The sequence below is a fragment of the Pteronotus mesoamericanus genome, unplaced genomic scaffold, assembly GCF_021234165.1.
Source record: "Pteronotus mesoamericanus isolate MK-2021 breed Mesoamerican mustached bat unplaced genomic scaffold, CSHL_Meso_final scaffold_371, whole genome shotgun sequence".
NCBI lineage: Eukaryota > Metazoa > Chordata > Mammalia > Chiroptera > Mormoopidae > Pteronotus > Pteronotus mesoamericanus.
In genome coordinates this window covers 4,017,966-4,043,492 of record NW_026555314.1, presented here as the reverse complement: position 1 = coordinate 4,043,492, position 25,527 = coordinate 4,017,966, and the positions used below count along the sequence as shown (strand labels likewise).

General features: G+C 40.5%; 1 protein-coding gene across 1 annotated transcript in view; it reads left to right on the top strand.

The window, feature by feature from the left end:
- CDON (cell adhesion associated, oncogene regulated) overlaps positions 1 to 25,527 on the top strand; it is a 91,099-nt gene that overhangs the window by 59,503 nt on the left and 6,069 nt on the right. Inside the window, exons 13-18 of the mRNA XM_054592772.1 lie at positions 973 to 1,154; positions 1,634 to 1,739; positions 6,029 to 6,151; positions 9,193 to 9,414; positions 11,439 to 11,719; positions 14,349 to 14,428. Coding sequence (XP_054448747.1) covers positions 973 to 1,154; positions 1,634 to 1,739; positions 6,029 to 6,151; positions 9,193 to 9,414; positions 11,439 to 11,719; positions 14,349 to 14,428 — 994 coding nt within the window. The remainder of the gene's footprint in view (positions 1 to 972; positions 1,155 to 1,633; positions 1,740 to 6,028; positions 6,152 to 9,192; positions 9,415 to 11,438; positions 11,720 to 14,348; positions 14,429 to 25,527) is intronic.

Here is a 25,527-nt window from a genome sequence, read left to right as displayed (position 1 = left end):
CCTTGTCTGCATGCACCACTTCTTCATCCATTCACCTCTTGCCGGGCACTCAGGCTGCTTCCATACCTTGGCTATTGTATAACACTGCAGTGAACATATGGGTGCCTATGCCCTTTGATTTAATGTTCTGGCTTTCTTTGGATAAATACCCAGAAGTGGAGTTGCTCTGTTCTTTTTTTGTCTCTTGCTATAGTCTTTGTTTTAAAGTCTGTTTTGTCTGGTATAAGTATTGCTACTCCAGATTTTTGTTTGTTTCTGTTTTCATGAAATACCTTTTTTCATTCCTTTACTTGTAGTCTGTGGGTGTCATTCGATCTGGAGTGAGTCCCTTGTAGACAGCATATGTGTAGGGGTCTTGTTTTCTTAACCATTCAGCCACCCTGTGTCTTTCGATTGGAGTATTTAATCCATTTATGTTAAAAGCAATTGTTGATCAATACGTATTTATTGCCATTTTATTATTTATAGTTTTATTTTTCTTCTAATTAAAAGAGTTCTAAATGTGAATTAAGTTCCACATTTAGATGAACTGTAAATGTTTCTAGCAGAGTAACGTAAGCTTCACGGCACTTCTTTATAAATGTATTCACCATGTTAAACTTCAGTTGTTTCTTTCAAAAGGAAAAGAGCCTGGTTTTGAGCACAGGTCCCTCCACGAATACTATGTTTGAAGGGTGTGAGTTTGGAACCGGATGATGAAAGGAGCAAATATGCTCTTTCCTGTTCTCTGCCCACCCCCTTCCCGGACAGACATCATTAATCTCTCATGCTATTTAGATCTCAGAATTTTGAGCGCCATGTATTGAGCAACTACAACCAGTTCGTAGAAGCTGGCAAGTGGGTTGACCTCTATTTAGCATGTATTTAGAGTATCTTATTGTTGTAGCACAATTGTCATATTCTGAGCATTGTACCTTTAGTTGTCTCGCCATAGCTTTTTAAAAATTCTCGGTGTTTTTCTCTCCTCAAAAGGTTCTACATACAAATTTAGAGTCATAGCTATCAACCATTACGGTGAGAGTTTTCGGAGTTCGGCATCTCGCCCTTATCAGGTGGCTGGGTTCCCCAGCCGTTACTCGACCCGCCCGGTGGCCGGCCCTCACATCGTGCACACGGAAGCCGTCAGTGACACGCAGATCATGCTCAAGTGGACGGTGAGGGAAACATCTTCGCTACTGAATGTCTTCGCAGACCGGGTTTTCTGGTTTGGCCTTGTTAACAATGTCATGCTCCTGTGACGTGATCCATTGAACAGCGAATTTTTGAACTTTTAAGTGAGGAAATTGAAGGGCACAGATATAAACAGGGCAGGGTTAAAAATAAAAGTATTGTACCTTAGCTCTCCTCCAAATGTTAAATTAATTGCCATCTCATAGTTTATTGATTTTTGAACCAAATGTACTTTTGTGCTTTTGAACCTTGTGAAATATATTGCTTTGTTTTTGATTAGCCCTGCAGTCAGCTAAATGCTTTTAATACCTTTTAATACCCTTGAGTTAAATTTGAAATGGCCATCAAGGGTGTTTGAGAAATGAATCTAGAGAAATTCTATCACACAGATAAATAAACCTGAATGGATTTGAAAGATAAATTTATTTTTGTCTTTGACAAGTTTTTGCTTCTATTTTTTTAGTACATCCCATCGATTAACAATGACACCCCCATTCAAGGATTTTATATTTATTACCGGCCGACAGATAGCGACAACGACAGTGATTACAAGAGGGATATTGTCGAAGGTGAGACCCATCGGCAAGCAGGGGTCCCCATAAAGGAGTTTTGGAGGGAGAGGGTTTATAAATATTATGGAAAACATTATCTTAGGTTAATGTACAATAAAAATAAAATGGTATATGTGCTATTACTTTTAATACTTTCTAAAAAAAGATAATTTTTTCAACTTAATATATAGTAGCTTACATTTTGGTTGTAATAATTATCAGCTGTAAAAGTATGGGGGAGATATGATTTGTCAGTAGTTCATCTGAAAATAATTTGTTTTCTCTTTTGTTTCAATGAATGGTAACCTGTGTATAAAAATCAACTGCAACTTCTAGTTGTATTTTAAAAAGTAATGTCTCAGTCTACAGTTCCATTGAAGTTTCTACCAGAAAGATCACATTTTGAGCATGTTACCCACTTTTAGAGAGATGCTGGGACATTGGAATGTATGTAGAGAAAAAAACAACCATGATGGTGAAGGGTATCAGAACTGCCTTTCTACACATTTACAGTATAATTCAGAACTTTGCGTATGGTCTGAAGGCACCATGTCGTCTGGCCAGCCCCTGTTCCCAGCCACAGCCATGTCTCCCGCACCTCTTCCTTTCTGGCTCTGTCTCCTGTCACACTCAGCCTTTCAGTCTCCTTGTGTTGCACCAAGAGCTTTCTTTCTGCAGGACCTTGGCACGTGGCCACCCCCGCTCCTCCCCCGAGGCCTTATCTCGGTACTCCGCTTCCCTCTGTTGTGTGCTCGGATAGTTCTTCCTCAGATGCCCTCCTCCCACATACTTTCTAATCACACCCTGTATATTTCATAGGAATTTATCATAGGTGTGTGCGTGCGTGCGTGCGTGCGTGCGTGCGTGTGTATGTGAAATTACTTGCTTAAAGTTTGTCCCCTACTAAATGTTAGCCACCTGTGGGTAAGGGGCCTTTTTTCCCAATGCTGTATCCCCTGTCCAAACAATGGTGAAGTGTTTAGTATTAAATGAATGAATGAATGAATTCAAAAGAAACACTGGACTATCTGGGATGATCAGTCTGAAAGAAAGATGACTAACAAGCTAGGTGATAGCTGTCTTCAGACATTTAAAGACTGTTAGGTGGAGGAGGACCGCAGTCATTTGCGGGAGAGGCAGTTAAAAGGAAAGAGTATAAAGGAAGAATAGTCTAACAGCATTTCTGACACAGGTTCTCTCATAAAATAGTAACCCCCCTAGTTTTGGAAGCGCTCTCAGTAATATCTTGGAAGGGATTCTTGCTTTGGGGGGAGTCTTCTTTCAAGGTTTTTTTTTCACTCCAAGATTGTGATTCTCTGAAATCTTAATGTCCTAATGGACCAAGTCAGAAAGTTGCGCTAGGCCAAGCTGATTTTCATTTGCCTCCTTGACATCTAATACTGCATGTAGCTTTTGTTATAAGTAGTCTTACAATAAATTACTTGAAATATGCTATACATATCACATTTCTTTAAATATTGTGGTGTATTTCTTAGTGGTTAATCCAATGGAATGGCTTTGTCATAGAGTGAAAAACGTATCATTGGAGTTTTAATACCTGGCACGTAGTAGGTGCTCAGTAAATACTTGTTGAATGAACTTGCTTCTCTTTTCTTTATCTGAAAAAATAGAAATCAGTCCCTAAAATTTGCTTTAAGCATACAGAATTGGGGAAATGTAGAAAGGTAATTGTTGGTAGCAAAACAACCTGTGAAGCCCACGTGGGAGCTGCCCGGAGTGAGCAGGGCCCGGAGTGAGCAGGGCCCGGAGTGAGCCGCGAGGGCCGTGGGCGCTGGTGACACTCCCCGCTCCGCCGCGTACGGGCAGCACCTTCGGTCGTGACCCTTCGGTTAGCGGTGCGGTTGTGGGCCCTTTTCCTTATACATATTTGACTTCATAAAAAAGCTATTTAAAAAAAGAAACGGAAAGCATTGTTAATTCTGCATTTTAGTCCTAGCGAGGTCTTCGTTTTAGTTTAGCTGCGTGAGGAGAGTGGGGCTGTCAGGTTTTTATTTTTAAAATCTTGTGACAAAGGTTAAACATTTATTATAGAATAGCTTTAAACAAGGCAAATGTAAATAAAATGAACACCCCTCTCTCTGTCTCTTGGTCTCTGTGTGTCTCTCTCTTTCTGTCTCTCACTGTCTCCCCACCCTTCCTGGTTCTCTCTAGACCCACCAGTGAATGAGCTTAAACTATATTCTGTCATTACATCTGTGAATTTTTACGTGCTTGTATGATGTGAATATTGAGTGTGGAACTGAGAATTTACTTCAAAGGAGCTTTTGTACCCAGTAGTAGAGTCTGCGAATGTGAGTTTAGCCTCATGGTTCACCGAGAACTTGTTTATAAACGTAATAGATGGAGCGGTCAGATGTTTAAGTGGGCTTCACTGTGCTGTGTAATTTGCTTATTTCTTATTTTCAAGTTTATGCATTTGAAATTCTTTTTGCGGCAGTTAGCAACTATTGGCCTGTTCTCCCAAACCAAGGAACAAAAGTGTTTATCCTTTGAACGTAAAGCTCTCTTTAAAGTAAAGTTTTAGATTACGTATGTATATTGGCTCAAAATTGTTTAAGCTTTAAAAAAAATGTGAAACTCACATTGTTAAAGAATATAGTAAGAGGACAATTATATTAAGTTATCCTATTTCTGAATTAGGTTCCACATTTAAATGAACTGTAAATGTTTCTTGCATACCAATGCTTTCTTTCTGGGTATTTTTATCTTATAAAGTGAAGTTGAGTTCCAAATAAATCAGAGTAATCAGTCATTTGATCTTTAAGTCTGTGTGTTTGGATTTTCACCTTTTTGTAAAATGTCCTTTGAGGGAAAAAATTGCCTGTTGATTTTCAACATAATAATGCAATGGAACATTAATCCATTAAACTTTTCTCTTATTAGTAACAAATCAGAAGCTCAGTATAATTCCATTTTTACTACTTGTATGAAAGGAAAACTGTAAATTTAGTGTCGTAAATATTCGAGAGAGTTTATAGTTAGGTGAGTGTAGGGCTGGGCTAGGCAGGACCTATGGGTAGAGAAAAAAATAGAAGTTTTTAAGAAAGATTTTGGAATTTAGAAATGGATCTGTTCTAGTTGCAACCTGATTTTTGAGTCAAGTTTCTTTTAAGGTTCTCTTTACATTTATTAATGGGGCATAGATTTCCTTAGTTATTGACCTTTCAGAGTCCCCTTGATCCTAAAACAAACAGGTTCTTCATCGTATAAAATATGGGTCTTCATGAGGGAGGGGTTTTACGTCAGTGGCCCAGGGAAGGGGCTGTGTCTCCAGATAGAAAAACGTGTGTGTCTGTGTTGAATTGGAAAGGAGCCAGATGCTATCAGTTCCGTCAGCCAAATATATCTGACCTGTAAATGCGGGGTTTTTTTTTCCTTTCCCTGTCCCTTTAATTAATTCTTAAATCAGTTGGTGGTACAGTTGAGTTTCTGAGAAATAGTGGAAACAGTTTGAAGAGGTATTTTCCAAGAGGGATTAAAGGTGCTTGAGGAGTTAATTAAATTTGGCAGAAGTATCCCGTTTATTGGAGTTGGTCACAGCTCCATAGAAGTAAAAATGGAGGGTGATTTACACGGGTGCGTTCAGTTGAGGAGCGCTGCGAAATGAAACGCTGGCCTTGTGCCCGGCATAACAGGGTCGTCTGTTGGAGGCCCTCGTGCGGTTTGGAGGCCCTGACCCAAGAGAAAAGCAGTAGTGGGAGCAGTAGCCAAGTTTCCCGCAGTGGGTTTTGCTTTTTGATTATTCTCAACCACTTATTCAGGCATTTGTTTATATGTCAGTTCATGTCGCGTTTGTTATAGTGGAATGGAGACTTTGGCTAAGGCCTGTCTTGTAAATGGTCACACGTTCTGGGAAAAGCACCATTTGCTGACCCCGCATATAGCATGGCTTCCTGGTGGGTGGACAGAGTGAGTTGACTTGGGCTGAAACGGAGGCTCAAAGTACTTGAGGGTTTGTTTTTTTACCTGTGTAAAAAATTAATACATATTTTGCAAAAGGCTCACCAATAATTATTTGTAATGAAACAAAGTTTTACTACCAACACACAGGTATAGCTTGAATTCAGTTTACCTCTTTATCATCGTTTTCATGCCATGTAATAGAAATGCGATTTATCTGTGGTGCCTTACTAAAGTACTTGCATTAAGCACACTTCTATTAAACAAACTGACTCTCTGGTAATGGATATGGCTCCAACCTCATTTTGAAATTATTAAGTCATTATATTGACGATACCATTGAGGTTGCATGATATGTGAAGCTTATCTTTTCTTTCCCCCTCTAGGTTCAAAGCAATGGCACATGATTGGGCACCTGCAGCCAGAAACATCCTATGATATTAAAATGCAGTGCTTCAACCAAGGAGGAGAAAGCGACTTTAGTAACGTGATGATCTGTGAAACGAAAGGTAAGCGGAGGAGGAATCTGTGCTCTTTCCCTGGACGGGCTGGAACTCCAAGCCCTGGCTCGCTCCTCAAGAACTGCAGCTCTGGGCCTTTTTCTAGGTGCATACATTTAGACCGTCCAAACAGAAAGTATGAAGTGTTGGCTAGAGCACTTGTCTAAAAAATAGTGTACAGAAACATCAATCACATTTATTAATTCCTCTGTCACTCTGTGTAAGACTTCCCTTCTCTTTTTCTCCATAGAGACCAGAAATATTTGCTGACTAATTTCTGAGATTGCTGTGAGAATTAGAATACTAAACAAAATATGTAAGAATATTAAGGATAAGTGCAACATATGTAAAGTAGTTTCTGGAAAGGCAGATACGTATAACACTACTTGTTTAATTAAGTGTAGTAGTTAAGTTCAGAATCAGCAGTCAGTAATTGCAAATTGAAATTCTCAACCTGCCCATATACATAGATTAATTGAAATACTACAATCTTTAAAAACAGAAGGTACACTAAAAACAGCTAATGCGGATATTTACAAATCAGAAGCACTCATGTTCGGTCTCAATTAATCTGACAGAAAAAGAGACATTTTTCCTTGCATCTATTTTTAAGAACCAGGGTAAACTTCCCAGAGGCCTTTAGTAGAGCCCCGAATCCCCAGTACCTCATTGGCCAAAACTCAGTCACATGCCTCCCAAGCTATCCCCAGGGTGGGTGATGGGTCAGGATCTCCTCCAGAGTTCGGTGGGGTTCAGTGGACACCTGCACAGAATTGGGGGCCTGCTAGCTTGAGAGAAGGAAGCCATTGAATGGGCTGGGCAGCCTGTAGCTTCTGCTACAGGTGATTTTATTATCCCAATTTCAAATGAGGAAACTGAGGGTGAGAAAGATTGAATTATAAAGCCAAGGCTTAGTTCCATCTTTTAGTTCTAAATCGTGCATCTTCCTGCTGCAAATCCACGTATTCAATCAACATTTAAGTCTATCCATACACAGTCCTTTAGACTCACCTTGAATTTTATTTGGTTAACACATGTTTAAGTGCCTTTTTGTGTCAGACACGTTGCTATGTCAATGGGCATTTCTTAGTCACCTCTAGAATGCCGTCATACTCAGAGGAAAACTAAATAAAAACAAAACATATCACCCCTGTCCCCAAAACATTTAAGAATCTAGCCATGCGAAACATAAAACACAGACAGCACTATAATATTAGAGACAACTGTAATAACTGTTGTTTAAACAATATTGTAGCAGAGCTGTGTCTGTAATCGTATGCTTCATTCATTGACTTTGCTGGGGATCTAAAGGTCCTACCTACAGACTTTCAGATCAGTGCAAAATGAGAAAAACTTCTTTAAATGTTAACTGTTCGTGTCGAATGATTTCCTAATGTATTACACAGTCCCTAGGCTGTTTAAATAGAATATATTTTATACGAATTCACCTTTTAAAGAAATGACTCAAGGTTCTCGTGAACAATGATTGTCTTATCTTTAGTAATTCAGGAAGGTTTTGGGGAATGTCAGAGGTGCTGAAGGCCCGTCCTTGCCACCCGCCGCATCCCCCCAGAGATCAGAGACTGTCAGGACTTTTCTTTAGTTCTTTCGCTCTGTTTCTGTTTTGCTGCGTGAGTTTATGTGGGTGTGTGACTGTGTTCCAACGTCTTTATGCTTTTCACATCACCTTTCTTAATTCACATTCTGGGCCGTCTCTAATCGATGTTAATGGGTCTGTCCGACTCACTGCAAAGTTTTCAGCTTTAGCCAGCCAGAGGTTGGCAACCAGAGCATCAAGCTTGGTAGAATTTTGGATAAATTAAGAGTAAATAAAGAGTGAATAAACCTGAAGGACTTCCCTATGAGTCATCATGATCTTTAATGTATAATCCGTAACATCCATTTTGCCTCAGAAACTTGTTTGTTTTCTTTAGAATTGGCAGGAACCTGAGAATTGTTTAATCCAACATACCATAATTTCCTTTAGAGTCTCTGCCAAGTCTTCGTGTAGCTTTCAGTGACGGAGAGCTCTCTCCTTTGAAAGGCAGCCTCTCCGGTACAGTTTCCAGCTCTGCTCTGTCTCGTTGAAGTTGCTAGAAAACTGAACTCCGGGATAATGTTGAAGTGGACTCTTTAAAAGACCACTCTGCTCATACGGGTTATTAGGTGCCATAACGTGAAATACAGTATAATAAGTAATGGTCCTAACAGAACTGAACACCGCCACGTGCAGGGCTCTATTCTGAGCGCTGTACACGGACTAACTTGTGATGGGGCTGTTCTTACTATCCACACGCAGAAACTGGTTCGTGGAGCTTAAAGCCAGACAGCAAGGATACGCTGTGGGGCGGCATGTAGACGTAGGCGGTCTGCTTCCACAGGCAGACTGGCACCCCTATGCCCCACTGCTTTTCCACGACATGAAGAGCATGTTGTTTAGGGACAGAGAAAAAGGGGGTTTGAGTTCCACCTGTTGTTAGCTTTTGTTATCGCTATTATATCAATGAACTAGGTCAAAATACTGCATTTACATGAACTCCAAAACTTTTTGGTGTTGCAGTGCTTAATATTTATGTGTGAGGTTTTTCAGGGATTGCATATAATGGTTCTCATAGTCCCAAATCATATCTTCTAAGACTAATCACACGGTAGAGGCATAAAGTATGAAATTCTGAATCTTATTCAGCTCAAAGTCTGTCAGACAGAAAGGAGTTTTGGCCCCACCCATAAGCGGACAGGCTTTTGTTTGAACCCCCAGGGAGCCTTCTGCAAGTGCAGCTGAGCAGATAATCAGCCGTTCGGGTTAGACCAAGTGTGTATGTTTCTCTTATGTTATGTTTTCTCTAGAATTTGTCGACTAAAACTTTGTCACATCAGATTTTGAACCCTTTGAGCCCTCCTTGTGACTCATTGGTGGTCAGATCATCTCAGTAACAAGTATAAACAGACTGGCTTACATTCCTAACCAGACCTCCTTCAGAGAGTAAACCATTTCATAGAGTCCGTCTGTGTTCCCTCTGACATCATGTTTTCCTTTCTATTTCAACCAGTAAAACGTGTCCCTGGAGCTTCTGAGTACCCTGTCAAAGACTGGAGTACCCCTCCCAGCTCTTCCGGGGGCGGAGGAGACGTGGGGCCTGCCACCAGCCCGGCCCGAAGCAGTGACATGCTGTACCTGATAGTGGGCTGCGTGCTGGGCGTGATGGTCCTCATCCTCATGGTCTTCATTGCCATGTGCCTGTGGAAGAACCGCCAGCAGAATACCATACAGAGTAAGGCCTTCCTAAACATTTCCTTCTCTTCTTTCAAAACGATGGGTAGACAAATATTGTCGGAGTAAATATTCATTTCTAACCGTTCCGTGTATTAGTGTCGTGGCATTGAACACACTAGCTGCTCTTCATTCAGAGGAGGTGACTTTAAAACCGTTTCAGCTGTCAACCAAAGTAAGTGGAGCATCAGGTTAAATAGCCCGGTAGAAATAAACAGCAAAGCCAAAGCTAAGCCAGTCTCTAAGTAAATAGCTGGCTTCGCACTGGGAAACTCTGGCTTCATCAGACCACCAAAGAGGATGAGTCCTCGAAGCGTGAGCTTTGCAGTTGCCACAGGAACACCTTCATACTGTACAGATCTCGTCAACAGGGAACAGGAAAGGCATGATGGAAAGAAAGGCAGCGAAGACTTTCCTAAGTCACTGTCCCTGAGTGACACCAGTTAAGGTAACACGGTCCTGTTCTGGGACCGGATGTACCCAAACTACTCCAGTGGCCTTCCCTGCCCCTAAAAGCATCTAGTGACAGGGGAGCTGAAGTCACAGATGGCCCTGTGCTAAAACACAGAAGGCAGAGCGCTTCTCCCTGTTCTTTGCCCAGGTCTCTTCCTCTCAGATTCCTACCTGCCCTGTCCCCGCAGCTGTCCGACCGTAGGGCCGTGAGCTCCACCAGTGACTTCCATCTTCAATGGGAGGAAGGTTTTGGGTTTCCCTTTGGCCCAGAATAAGAGTCTGAAAGCAGAGCAAAGGAAGACACCAGCAGTGACAGGCACTTCAAGCTTCTGTCATCCAGCTCCCACACATGGTCCCTTTGTAGCTTATAAAGGGGGCGGGGGGCGGCAGCGATCGGGGTTGGGGAGCGAGCTCATTGACTTGGAACGGCCCAGGAGACACGCAAAGAGAGGGGCGCAGTGGCCGTGGTCAGGTGAGGCTGCAAGGGCTGGGGGTCGTTTCATTGGGTCTTTTTCTAAACAGTTTTAACGTTACTGACTTTACTTGGGTGAGTATGTGTTGAATTCTTGAAAGGAAAGTAATGATTTGGTTGCCTGAGCAAGATTAATCTGGTTAAAGTCATTTTTTGGTGACTTGCTAATATGTTTAAAGATGGAAATTTAAAATAGTAACGTTCGTTCAGTCATTCATTCAAAAGGCACTCATTGGCCGGCTCCTGTGTGCCTGGCACGGTGGTCGACAGTAGCGACAGGAAGGTAAGGAAGGTCCGCGGGGCCCCTGCCTGCTCCGTTTGTAGATTCGTGGGGAGGATGAGCGGCAGACCCGCAGCAGCACGCCCGCGCGGGAGGGCCCGCCGCCGGAGGGCCGCCGGTTCCGGTCTGGGTGCACTCTGCTGCCGGTGGAGAATTTGTCAAACTCTTACAACAAATCCTGTGCAGTTTAGACACTGTGCTTTCTAAGGGATATTTTGCTTTTTCTAACTACACCTCTGAAAATCAGAATTTTGAGGCCGTTGTTTTAAGTGGTTTTAATAGGAGAAAATGGAATAATTAGCCCTTTGCCTTCAGTACCTCACAACTTCCAAAGGGGCTACAGTAACCAAGGAACTGTGAATCGTCAGTAAATGTACATACAACCCCAGCCTTTTCCTTAAAAGTGTTATTTATTGCTCTGTGAAATATCCTGCCTATAGTTAGCTTTTTGTTGTTTTATACCATTTCTCTCAGCACTGTGAAGTGTGCGGCAGTTTAAACGCTTAACATTGCCAGTGCTTCGATAGTTTCAGCTTGCACAATTTATTAATTCCCTTTGGAGTAATAGCTGTCTGGTTAATTTCTCTTCTTATTCACAGGGCCATAATTAACTCATAGTTCCTAGATACCGCCACATAGTACAGGAAATAGCAGCAACAACTTTATTAAAGCCTATCTCACAAGTAGGCTTTCACGGAACAGTTTTAAAATGTTTTATTTTGGTGTGTTTGTAGTTTCTTAGTGGTTTTATTAATAAAACTCCCTGAGCACAATGACTATCCCTTTCAGTATCTTTTTGTTGCCGTTGTTCTCTTTACAGAATATGACCCACCAGGATACCTCTACCAAGGCACAGATATCAACGGACAGATGATGGACTACGCCACCCTGCCTGGCACAAAGCGGATGAATGGGAACGTCCACAGAAGCTTCCTAAGCAACGGCGGTCTCAGCAACGGCTGCTCCCATCTCTACCACAAGGTCCCGAATGGAGTCAATGGAATTGGGAACGGGAGCTTAAACGGAGGGCTTTACTCTGTGCACGCGAGCTCTCTAACCGGGACACATGTGGATTTTGAACATCCTCGTCATCTCATGAATGTAAGAGCCCCTTATAAATGAAACCATCCCCGGGCCCCACGGTGCCAGGGCACAAGGGCAGGGTGGGCAGGCTGGCTTTTTGCCCTGTGGGAGCCTCGCTGGTCCATTGGAATGGAGTTAGTATGCGTCCCTGGCAACCCCTTGACCCAGGGTGATCTTTGTAAGATTTCTGTTAGCTGGTAACAGATAGATTCTTCCATTTGGTTTCTATATTTAAATTATTTAGCACTGCAAGTAGAACGTGTAGCAAACAGACTGGAAGTTATTCTTGAGGTGAAATGGAAATGCCATTGGGTCAAGACTGGACCAGATACTTTAAATTCGACCTATGTAGAGCAAAGGCTGAATACGCCTGTCGCTAGAGGAGTCTGGCGGATTGTGACACTGGGTGAAGCAAGCAGCTCCCAGGCGGAGGGCAGGCGCGCCGTGCAAAAGCAGCTGCTGTGCTTCAGCTCCGGCTGGGGGCCTGCAGGGCCCAGTGTGGCCGGACGGCCCACTTTTCCAAAGCATCTGTAAATGTAGGTGAAGCTGCCAGGTTTTTTCGCAACTCGTGAGTCTTGGAAACTCATTCCGGTTCTTGAAATCATTGCGTAGGCCTTGTAGACCGCGTCTGCAGGCCACCAGACCAACTTCTAACACACTGGGAGTTTCTTTGGTTTGTTTTCCCAACGTGTATTGTTGTGGTTGCCTGGAAGATTTTTGCATTTTACAGTATTAATACTCTTAGCCACAAGAGATGAGGAGCCCTTAAAACCATTTTAATTCAGGAATCACTAATTGGTGCAGTTTAATTTCTGAAATAGGAACAGAATGAGAAGGAGGTTTTAAATTTGTTTTGGTTTAAGAGGTTCTCTGCACCAGGGAGTTTGACTTATTACACCATTTGGATACGCATCTGCATTCTTTTTCAACCAAATAGATAATTTTAGTTGATCAAATTTTATTTTTTTGTCATCGTTCTGATTATAGATAAATTCGCCATAACCCACAATGTGCTAAAATTTGAAGAAGTTTAGTTTTCTTTTTATCTTTGACTTTAATAGAGACTTACTATTTGGAGAACAAAATGATAATATATTTATTTGTAACTTAAAGTTAGAAAGCTAGTGTGAGCTAGCTTTAGTATGTTGCATAAAAAAATATCTAATTTGCTTTATTGCATCTCACTACCGAAAGAGAATGATGATTTAATTATTTTGTGTGGAAAGCCATGGCTTATATTCAGCTGCCTAAACGTTTTTTGTCACCATTCCTAGTCCAGACTGCTAACATCCAAGAAACTGAAGGAGAGTGCATTAAAGTCTGAATAGCACATGCTGTTTCCATAAGAAGAAAAAAATAAATCTGATGCTTGCTTTAGGGTTTGAACATTGTGCTTCAGTTTTGTGAACAATGAATGACTATTTAAATAATAGTCACCCCATTAGGTGTAAAATTTTAGAAGTTATCACCTGGAATTTTAACTCATTAGTTTTCTTACTCTACTCTTCTAGGTGGGAGGAAATCTGGAAATTTAAAAAATGATGGTCATCATAAAAATCATTAATTAACTTTAATATGGTTAGTGATTTAAATAAGCTCATTACCCTATAGCTTTTAAGTTGATTTTCTGAAGCTCTTAAGTTTACCCCCATGGCTGAATATAGCCCAAGAATATTCTTTCTCTCAATGTTTTTTTAAAAATTCCTGCTGCTAGTTGGATCAAGAATGTTGAGAGAAATTTTCAGTGTTTTTGGTTTGCTTAGATTCTGGCTGTTGGTATGAGATGAATGGAAATGGAAAGTATTCTGGAAAAAACAATGCCTGAACTTTTCCTAACCTTGAGGGCCTGCTCTGAATTTGGGTGCAGTGCGGGGGCCTCCCCTCCCTTATCAAATTCACTTCTGCTGTTTTTCATCCGAGAGCAGAATTTTAACCCTGACCGTATGGCTGGGTCAATTCTGCACTCCAGTTTTCAAGAACGTTTGCCATTGTATATGTCAAGCGAACGTTTTACAATGAGGTATGTGTTAATCTGGGCATTTTTCTTAATTGCTGGGCAGTTTCCGCCAAAAGCAACACCAAAATATTAATACTCCCCTCCAAGTCATTGCTGGCTGAGAATCTACTCCATCTGGAAAAATATAACATGTTTTAAAACTTAGTGTAGTCAAGTGAACAGACCTAATCGAAGTAATTACAGGAAAATGAAGATGGGTTTATCTTATGACATCATTCAGACATTTCTACCCTGTTTCCCCAACTGGCATCGCATGAAATTCTTCCATGACTGCTAGGAAAGTAAAAATGAATAGGAGGTTATAGTGTATAGAGTGTGTCAGGCCCGTTAGGTTTGAAACACTGAAGGGAAGTGACTAACCTTCTCCATTTATTTGCCTCCTTCCAGTACAAAAATACATGAGAAAACATGGCAATTAAGTTTTTGGAGTACAGTTTCAATATTGTGCAGAACTCCTTTGTGAATGTAGGTAAATAACGATAAGCTTAACATTGTTCAGGGAGTAGGTTAAACTGTACTGGGTATCCCTTTATTGCTGTGTGGCTTTTGTATTTGAGAGTGTTTGGTCAGTGGTCAATGGCACCTTCAGCGTTCTGTCTTCTCTTTTCTCCTGTGCTCCCGTCCCAGCAGGGCGGCGGGAGGTACACAGCAGTCCCCCAGACGGACCCAGCGGAGTGCGCTACCTGTCGGAACTGCTGGAACAACAATAGGTATGTTGGTCTGTGTTTGCACAGGTTGTTGTAAATAGCTCTATGACCCCTTTAATTTTTTTCCCTCTTTACGAAAAGAAGTTCTTCACATTTTACCTAAGATAGAAATAGAAATCTCTGAATAAGGGAGGCCCCTGCTTTACAATATTTATCTTTCTGTGCTTTGGTGTCTCTTGCAATCTTGACAATATTAAAGACCTTGTTTCTAAGATATAAAAGGTTTCATGTTTTTGCAGTCTTTATGTTAGAGTCATTCTCTGTGTACGGACTTTATCTTTTCTCACCTGTTATTTTCTACTCTGTTGTGGGATGCTTACTACTCCATATTATAAACGAGAGCATGCTGGAATATTAGGAGGAAAAGCCCTGTGTGTATAGTAATGTTTTTTCATAATTATATTACTGAAATTTTCTTGCCAGATTATTCAGTGTTTTGTTTTTGAAAGTTCTTGAAACTTTAAAATAAGTAAGCAGCAAAATCTTGCTTTATTTTGATTTTCTGTTTAAAAAATATTAAAAGTGAACCATATAACAATATTCAAGCAAGACAGAAATAGGTAGAGTAACGTGTTTAAATTTTAACAGAATAGTCAGAAAGCTCTTGTGCCCCCTCTCAAATTCAAGGAATATTACATTTTTTGTTGCATTAAAGTTGTATCCGTCAGAAATCTTAGTTCTTTCTTTTATATAATGATAGTATTGGTTTACATGGTCTCAGAAGTTTTTTCAATCTCTAAAACTCTACAATTTAAAAATTATCTCAGTGGAGTTTGGATATTTCATTGAAATGGGATTTGACCCATATTTTAAAAATGAATTGTAAGGTTAAGTGTTGTGTCTGGGAGTTGCCAAAACCAGAACTTGAAAGAGGATCCTGTCAACTGTAGAATTAAAGGTTTATTGTTTCAACATGTGTTTTTAGAGTTGCAGAACAAAAACAATAGCGCTTCCTGGAAATTTTTCTTTATCTTTCACTTAACCCATCCTTGGGCTTATATATTATTAGCAAGAACCATCTTTCTGTTTTGCGTACTAAGTTTTGCTTGTTACATTTTTAAGTTCTCTACGCCCCTAGCTAAACTTTAAGATGTCCATAACAGTTAAGCCAGTTTTTTATCCTGAGCTTGTCGTAGGCTTTCTCACAATTTGTTAGTAACATGCTAAAGAGCTGGTAAAGATATTTCCTATACCTGGTAGGTGATCAGATGGACTAATGGAAACAGATGGTATTGCCTAAGTGCGTGATGTTTTCCTTTGTGGTTCTCATGGCCATCGGCAGGTCTCGACTCAATGTAGACCTTCGAGTGATGTTATGAGGACCTTTGGTCTAAGAATAAGTAGATGTGGGCTTTGCTACTGCTTAAATCTGTGATCTTGGGAAAGTTATATAATCCATCTGAGGCTGTTTCTTCCCTGAAAAATGGAAAATTGTCCTAGGTAATCCAAAATTGCCTGCAACGTACTCTGATTGTGGATTTGATAACTTGATGCTAATCCTGTTGTTATGATGAGGTACCGTTCTAGTACCAACAATACATCCCATTTCCTTAAAGAACTTAAATAACTTCTGCTATCTTGCATTCATGGCCATTTGTGTGTGTGTGTGTGTGTGTGTGTCTGTGTGTGTGTGTGTCTGTGTGTAGTATTTGGGGTTTTACATGGTTTTCCCCCTTAGACATTGGTCAATTATATTTCTGTTTTCAAATTGGTAGCTTATTGCATTTCATGTTTTGGGGGTTTAAAATTTTTTTTGGAAACAGGATGAAGTCTCTTCAGCCTGAAAAAACCAATTCTGTTTCTCCCTGGTTTAAATCTTCTTCCTACATGAGGGCGCACCTGTTTGGGGCACATCTTTTATTGCATTTATTTATTAATAAATAAATAAAGGTTAGCCAATGTCTCGTTTGGCTCCCAAGAGCCACTACGTGATTGGACACCAAACAACTGGCCAGATAAATGTTAATAAATACCTACCTTCAGCTCTGGGAAATTGAAATCATTAAATTCAAAGCTTCCAGTTCTTTTAACTTTGAAATTGAAACAGGTATCCCCTCTCAAGAGCCCCCATAGTAGAAAACTTCGTACTAAGCTTCAAATGCAGAAAGGTAGATGATAGATGATTTACTCCCAAAATATGCACAGTGTTAATTAGCTTACACTTTTTGAATATCAACATTTTATTACTAAGAATAAATTTGTATTTTCTAATGAAAACTGAAATAGTGGGTGCACAAGAAGTGTATTTAGCCCTAGCTGGTGTGGCTCAGTGGATTGAGCGCTGGCCTGCAAACCAAAGGGTCGCCAGTTCAATTCCCAGTCAGGGCTCTCTCTTTCCCTTCCCCTCTGTCTAAAAATAAATAAATAAATAACTCACTCTTTAAAAAAAAAAGAAGTGTATTTAGGTATTCAGTCATAAAAAACATTGAGCACTTGCTGGGCACCGGAAGAGGTTCTGAGGCGTTTCCCAGCAGAAGGAATTGCAGGTCAATGGAAGTAGGAAGGATAATGTTTACACAACTAGTCTAAGTCAGTGGTTATCAGACTTGAGCATGCACGCGAATCACTTGGAGTGCTTGTAAAAAAACACAGATTACAAGGCTCTACTCCAAGAGTTTCGGATTCAGTTGGTCTAGGGCCAGACCTGAGAATTTGCGTTCCTAATGAATTCCCAGTGATCAGCTGCTGCTGGTCCTGGGACCAGGCTTTGAAAACCGGGTGTGCTTTGGCTGATGAAGGATATAAAACCGGAAAACCGGCTGAGTTTATACCATGGATGACCCTGAATGCTACGGTTTAGTAGTTTATTTAATGAACATTTATTGAGTGCCTACCAGGTACTCCGGAGAGCCCATAATCTTACAGTGAGAATGAGATCTAGTTGAGTAGAGTTTGAGGAAGCTCATTGAATCCTACATGGTTTTCTGTTTAAGGAATGGAAATAACCCCTGTTGTTTCTGTAATATAAAGTACAGAAGGGATAGGAGATTTTTACATTAATCAGAAAGAGTGGGGAATATAGGTTAAATGTTGAGAAACACTTGGCTAGTAGCATCGTCATTCTTTCGAAGGCTTTTCAGAAGGGGAGTGACCCAATCAGAGATGGATTTAGGCTTGATTAATGCAGCGAGTGCTCAGGGGCCGCTGGAGGCGGAGACCAGGGTTTCTGTAACGGAGACCTCAGCCTCCATGCGAGGAGTGGAGGGAGGAGGAAAGAGACCAGTGGTTCTAGGGCTGAAATCTTTAGAACTGGGCCACTGACTGATAGGGATCCAGAAAAGAAGGCTCAGAACAAACAGAAGGTGTCAAACATGGATGACGTGGTAATTGCCAGGGTGACAGTCGCAGGAATAAGAAACTTAATACGATGCCATATTTAGGAAAGGTGATGAGTTTGGTTTGGGGCATTTAGAGTTTGAAGTGCTGGTTGGAGAGCTCAGTCAAGGAGACAGGTGGAGATGGTCACGGGTTCAGGGCGTAGATTGGACCTATGACCTCTATTTAAGAGTCATTTATAGCAAAGTGATAGAGCTTAGAAATGGATGGAATCACAAGGGAGACAGTCGACTCGGCTGAATATTTTTATATATTTAATTATTTAAGGTATTTGTTTGCTTTATTTCTTAAGTATCATAGTGATTAGACATTTTCAGAATATGTCCTATTTTCTGCTTCCTGCCTTGATAGGTCTTCAGGGAGATGAGGAAAGACGTGGGATAAAATCAGGGGAGGGAGAAGGAAAAAGGATTTGCCCATTCGTTTACTCACTCAGCAAACATTTGTTGAAGTTCTCCAGCGGCACAAGCGCCAGGCTGGGTCCTATGGATTCAGTCGTGGGCAACCCAGGTGTTGTCCCTGCTTCACTGAGCTTGTTCGCTGGGAGAAGTGTCCTTTTAAAAATGGTGTTACTGAATCATAAAATGAACATATAATTAAAGCTGGGGCCTTAAAGAATGTCTTAGAAAGGAAAAAACTCCTCCTAAGCAAGTAATGCTTTGCTCTGAAGCTCTGAAGAATTTTAAAGCCAGGTAAAAGAGGAGGTAGGTCCAAAGCTTTCCAGGCAAAGGTGAGGAGGCATCGATGCAGGAATCTCTGGCGCTGAGTGCCGGAGTCCTCACAGAACCTCAGGGAGGCCAGTTGGTAGGAAACTAGTAAGCGAAGGGGCCAGAGATAAAGGGAAATCAGATAATACAGAAGCAGTGAAAGGCTGTAGGCAGGACAACATTTCATTAAACACTACGGAAAGAGTTTGGAGGATGAATTGGACGGGGCAAGAGAGGACACAGGGGACCTGTGAGATGGAGGTTGCAGTTGTCCATAGGAGAAGCTAGGCACTAGGATAGTTGCAGTAGGTGTGGAGAGAGGTCGGTGGGCTTGAGAAATTTAGGAGGTGCAATTAAAAAAAAAAAAAAACCGTGAGTAATTGGTTGACGAGGCAGGCTGAGAAGGAGGTGTCAAGATGGCGGCCAAGTAACGACGCAGTCCCTGAGCTGGGAGAGACTGTTGACCCCTCAGCGTACCTTAGGGGGTCATCCTTTTAGGCCCCTGTCACGCCTCATCACATTCACCTTTGCCCAGGGTAGGTCTCCTGGCCCACAGCTGCCTGAGAACTGGCGGAGCCTTGCTGCGGCCTTTTCCACGTGGACTCTTACCTGGCCTGTATCCGGCCTTCCTCATTCTTCTCCGCCTCCTTCAGTTTAAACTTAAATGTGTTTCTTGGAGTGGACTTTTAAGAAACAAGTCATTGCCAACCTTTGACCCTCTTACCGTCCCTCTGTTTTAATAATGAACTACCTGGAGAGAGAACTTTGCCTTTATCACCTAAAGTGGAGCATTGATGTGAAATTTCAGAACAGGTAAGAGGGGCACGTGCACTGGAGCGTTTAGTGGAGTTGAATCTGATGCTAAGGCCTCAGGGCACATTATGAATGACTACCTCGCTCTGTTCAGTTCATTTGAACCCTTTTCAGGTTTTAAGAGTCATATATAATAGCTCACTAGGAACAGCTAGAAAGAAGCCTACTTAATAAGCTTTTCACAGATTCAGTCCCTGACACTAAAGACAGTTGAAAAATCCTTGTGCAATATGGGTATTTCAAGAGTTAAACAGATTTTAATCGAATAAATCACTCACTTTCTACCCTTCTATTCTCCTCTCCTCAATTCAGCAGGCAGCATTGCGGCTCTGGATTTGTAATCAAATGGGGTTTGTCAGTTGCTTGGTGAGTTTAATGGGAAGGATTGACATTAAATCTGGTCTGTTTACCATCAGTCTCGATAATTTGTAAAGAGTAGAGAGGACACTGATGAAATTCACAGATGGATGAATGGAGAGGTCCCATCAGGAAGGGACAAGAAATTAACTTTAAGGGTCCAAGAGAGATTGGAACTGGGCAGGAAGTAGCCAAGTAAAAATCAGCTTGGAAAATGTGTATATAAACCATCTGGGAAAAAAAGTACAAGCTATTCATGGCTGACAGTCAAGAGGAAACAAAAGCTATTGGGAATAGTGCTTTAGAAAACAGCTATTACAGATGCTCTCCGAGTTTTTACATAATGATAACTTAATATCTGTTGTTGGTTCGGGGATGCACCGGCATCAGTGGGAGCCTTCCGCCGGTGTCAGATACGCTCAGATACAACGGCGTGCAGAGATGAACATGGACATTTTATGGCGATAGGAGTTCTCTCAGGCCTGGGTTCGGCCTTCCCAGGCGGTTTGTGGAGGATGAAAACAGTTCCTTGTCTGCACCCCTGAGCTCTCTCTGGCGAGCTGATTTGTTAAGATTTAGTCCCTCTCCTCTTCCTGATCACTTAGCCACTTCAGAACAAAGGAACAAAACACACAAAGCCTAAGATTTGATTTCTCTTCCGTCTGTGGCAATCTGTCTTATTCCCCAAGAACACAATTCAAAGCACTGTGTCTAATTGTTTAAAGTGATCAGTACCTTCCTTTGGGGACGTTCTGTGTCTCCTCCCTCTAATGTGGAGAGCCAGGGCCTATAGTCCGGGAATTGGGGTCAGGATAGTGCTTTTGGTGTTTCATTTGTGAGAGAGAGAGAGAGAGAGAGAGAGAGAGAGAGAGAGAGAGAGAGTGTGGTGTGAGCTTGCCATGTTCAGTAATGTAGTCATTTATTGTCACCAGTAAACCAGCTCCGCATAGGAAACTCCCCCTCTGAGGCGGGGGCCATCGCGGCCGCCAGCACCGAGCGGACAGCGGGAGGGGTGGGCAGCCACGGCCCTGCGTGCGCATCCTCGGGGCTCTGTTGCTTCGTAACCGATGAACTCCCCCAGATAAGGGCTGGGTGGCCAAACGAGAGACCCCACGGTAGGAGGAAACAGCAAATGGGAGATGAACATGAAAACAAACCACCACCAAGACGTGACGACTTCAGAAGTCTCAAGAACATATTCATGAAACTAAGTATCCGACATCCAAGAGATTCATGGACAGTTAGTCCTTGTCCTCCAGGGATAATCAAAAGAGGAAATAACGCAAAATTCATATAACCATCTAATCAGAGGGATTCCATATATAATTATGCTTAACAAATATTCAGCTGTGTAATGAGAAAAGGAATACTTCTCCAGAAAATATTTCAGAGGTACTACGTAGTTTCACCAGAATATCCAAAATATGTTTAGTCACATACTAAAGCAACATATTCTTCCAAACTTAATCCTATGCTACTCTACCAGTCTATTTCCTAGTCTGTGCTATTCAGATTATTGGTTAAAGAATATTTTAATATTTTTATGACACTGTAATAGTCATTTTCCTATCTTACAGATTGGTCAGAGAAGTCTCTCCTGTGTGTCTTATCTTGTTAAACCAACAGGCCCCAGGCACACTGAATTCTTGCGAAACAGTACGATTTTTGTCTGTGGCAAGATGCACAGGGTTCTGTTTACTCCAAGTTTTTTAAACGTAGAATTAAGAAAAGTAGTTTCATGAGCCAGAGGCAGCCTCAATGAATGCTTTCACTCCAGCTTAAATCAATAATAACTGCACTCGAAACATTATTTGAAAAGCCTAAGCTCGTGAAATTATAAACTCTTTGTATTGTATACACTGTACAGTGTGCATCGCAAGAGCATCTTAATGAACTTTACATATTTGCAGACATTGACATCTGTCCTCTTGTTTTCTCTACTTGTAGATGTAAGTCCCTTAAATTTTCATATATACAGATATTATTTTTGTGATTATCTGATTGCTTTAGAAATTTTAAGTAAAGCATTATCAGTAACATTATTTTATGTGCTATATACCTAATTATATGCAGGACAGGTATTATATTCCTTTTTTATAGGCTATTCCTCTTTGCTTATTTCTTAGCATGTAACCCCTAAGTTAAAGCCATTTTTATGCTGATACTAGTAGACCTCTGGAATTAAACTAAAAGTAATGTAGCCTACTTATTTACACTTCGTTATCTAAGTGGTTAATTACTGATGATTACAAGTTAGGATTTGGTATAGTAGAAAATTTTTTAATTAGTTTGGTTCATCATGTTGAAATTTGGGTTATAATTACTTTAACAGTCTAACTCAGATTATGATCTTACTATCAGCACCACTCTGTTAATTGAGAGTGACAATTCAGAATATAAGTAAACACTGCTGTGCCCTGACTGGTTTGGCTCAGTGGGTTGGGTGTCTTCCCACAGAGTGAAAGGTCGCCAGTTCAGTTCCCAGTCAGGGCACATGCCTGGGTTGTGGGTTTGATCTCCGGACAAGATGTGTACAAGAGACAACCAACCAATTGATGTTTCTCTCTCACATCGACGTTTCTCTTACTTTCTTTTTCCCTCCCTCCCCCTCTAAGAATAAATAAAAATATTTTTTTTAAAGTAAAACTGCTGTGATTTTGTGTTTCACTTATCTGAAAAATAGAAGCTGAAGACTAGGTAGTAGGAAATTGTACTTTTCTCTTGCTCAGTGCCTGTAATTTCTTTTCAAATGTGTTTGTGTTTATTCTGCTCGGTTACTCCCAGCAGTAAAGCCAGGTGCAGGTGCTGGTGTGGCGGGCCCTTCCGTCCTGAGCTCTCCTCAGCCTGCCCCACCCAGATAATTCTCCTTCCCTGTCACTCACACAAAAGTGACTCACACTCAACCTGTTAGACCGCCCAAGGCTTCGTTTAAAAAGCTCACCTTTTGCTTTAAATAGAAGAAGTGAGCGGGAGAAAAAGAAACGAAAAGAAAAGAAAAGAATTTAAAGAGTCGTGTTATCTGGTGAGTCTTTGTTTTTTTATGTCAACATTATGAAAATTCATTCATGTGAGATTTATATAAACAAATTATTAATTTATAATATTTTGTTTTTAGGGAACTGCCCTGGTTTTTCAAATTCTGGCAAGTATTTTTTTTTCCTACACATTAACTGTACTTACTTTGAATGAAAACACTTCTTTTTGACCTGATGCATCTTGCATTTAGGCTTCATGTACCTTTGTATTACTTCCAGGTTCTTACAGAGAAATGGGACATGAAGTCAGAAGCTCCCTTAGTTTGTTTTACAGCATCACAATTGGGGTTTTATTAAGTGCCTGTTCATTGCCTCTCTTCTGGGAGACTGAAGTTCAAGTCAGATAATGGTGAAGGCAGTAGATACAAGAAAAAATAGACACCAGAATGCATATTGAATAACAGAGATACTTACTAGTGTATATTGTAATACAAAAATCTAAAAGGGTAAGTGTATTGTTCATTCTCACTTTAATATACATGTCTGTTATAAGGTATTTTCAATAATTAACTTAATTGTTGCTCTTTAATAATAAATTTACTTTCTTATGAAAAAGGATATAAAAATGTTTGATGTTCAAATGTTTATTGCTTATTTAAAATTTTTGAGATCCTGATAGGCCATTTACTATGTGCTTGGTGCTGGACATTAGACCTCTAATTAGACTAAATTACATTAGTACTTTTACCACTTCCTAGACAATAAAATACTTTAGAACATCTTATCTCCATTTTCTTCTCCATTATTTTATTTTTGCCATATTTTAACCTACAGATATTCAGACCCTCCAAGACTATTGCACTTACTGTTTTTCTGCGTTTATTCAGAATTCCCGACATTACCTTTTTTTGTTGCAACTCCTTTCTCTGTTCCTTTTGTCCACTGCTACTCATTTTCCTTCAACTTGAATTCTCTTTAGTATTTCTTCTAGTGCAGCTCTTAGGGTGGCACATTCTCCCAGGTTTAATTCATAATCCTTTTTGGAGGGTATTTATTACTGTTTATTGAATTCTAGGTTAGCACTTGCTTTTTTTTATACTTTAAAAATCTTGTGCCATTATTTTATTGCTTCCATCGTTTCTGTTCACAAATCATCTTTTGGTTATAGATGATTTTCACTTTGTATTTTCTTTCCAGTAAGTTAATTATTCACATTCAAAAGTATTTTTTATATTTATTCTACTTGGGGTTCATGAAACTTCTTGAACCTGTGACTTCAGTTATCACTAAGTTTTAGAAAATTCTTAGCCTTTCTCTCTCCCAACATGGTTCTGTCCCATTCTCCTTTCTCTCCTTCAGAGAGACTCCAGTTACACATATTTTTGAGCTTTTCACTATGCTTCATATGTCTTTTAGCTTTTAAAATACATTTTCCATCCTTTTGACTCTGTGCTTCAGTCTTAGTACTTGGCAGTGTCATGCTTCAAGTTCAGCAAACCTCTGTCCATCTGTGCCCAGTTTGCTCTTAACCCCATGTCCTGAGCTCTTTGTTTCAATTATTCTATTTTTAGTGTAGAAATTAAAAATTGTTATTAGATTCTAGTTCTATGTTAAAATTTTTCATCTTGCCATTTATTTTTTTGAGTACATCCATGTAGTTCTTTTAAAGTCTGCATCTCCCAACTCAATGTCTGTATCAGTACATTTTTCTCTTGTTCCTGTCTGGTAATTTTTTATTATGTTCTGGACATTGTATATAAATACTGATAGGGGCTCTGGAAGATGTTTTCTTCCTACAGAAAGAATATGCTTTTGCTTTTTGCAAGCAGTTAGGTAAAGGACAGATCACTTTAACCTGATCAGGAATTGAGTTAATTTAATGCTGATCAGTCTTTGTAAAAGCCTGTCTGTTCCTGTTTCACCATTATCGTCACAACTGTAACTTTTTAAGTGTCCTAACTAAGAGCCTTGGGTATTTACTGGACCTCTTCTCTTTGGAGAGCTCTGAATTCCAATTTCCTCCTTCCCAGCGTTGCTCATCTCTTACCTACCACTTTCTGCTTTCACCTCTCAGGGTTTCATCCTGCATGGAACTGGGCAAATGCCTCAGGAGAGAAAGTGGGGCTGAAACTCAGAGTTAAATTTACCTTCTCTCTGGAATCTCAGCCACTCAAATGTTTTGGTAGCTCTTTGATGACTTCAACAGATTTAAAATGAAATTTCTCTTGTTTAGTTGTTCTTGGCAGAGAGTTATTCTGATACCAACTAATCAGTCATAGCCAGAAGTTAGGAATTTAATTTTTAAGCTTTACTTCCAAGAAATCATGGTAGCTGTATAGATTCCCCTGACCAGAGAGATATTTCTGGTTTTTAAAAGTAAGAATCCTTCTTATTCTCTAATCCCATAATTGCTACCTAGTGTAATTTCCTAGATTATGAGACAATGGAGCCTGAAATAGAAGAATATACCCCACTCTTTAGTTGGTAATGTGGGAAGCCACACATCTGTAATTCATGCTGAGGGTTCCCAATGTCTTTTATAGCTTCTCGTGTTACACTTACTACATTGTATTGTGGCCATTGCTTTGCTTCTCTGTCTCCTCTGCTAGACTAGGAGCTGGGACTCTCATCTATTCACCATTATATTTCAGTGTCTAGCATTTAGAAGGTATTTAGCAAAGGCTTCTGTAGTAAAGGCTTCTTCTAGATAAGATTAACTTATGTAGATGGGGAATACCCTTTAAGTTCTCATTAGCAGTAGTGTGAATTCAGAAAGGTGTTCTTTTCCCACCCCGACTTTGCCCACATTTTGGATGAGGATCATATTTAGAGTCGGTGGATTCCCATGAATTGAATGCATACAGGAGGGTTGAGGGTTTTCTGGTTACTGAGACAGTGGAAGAGACTGATGGTA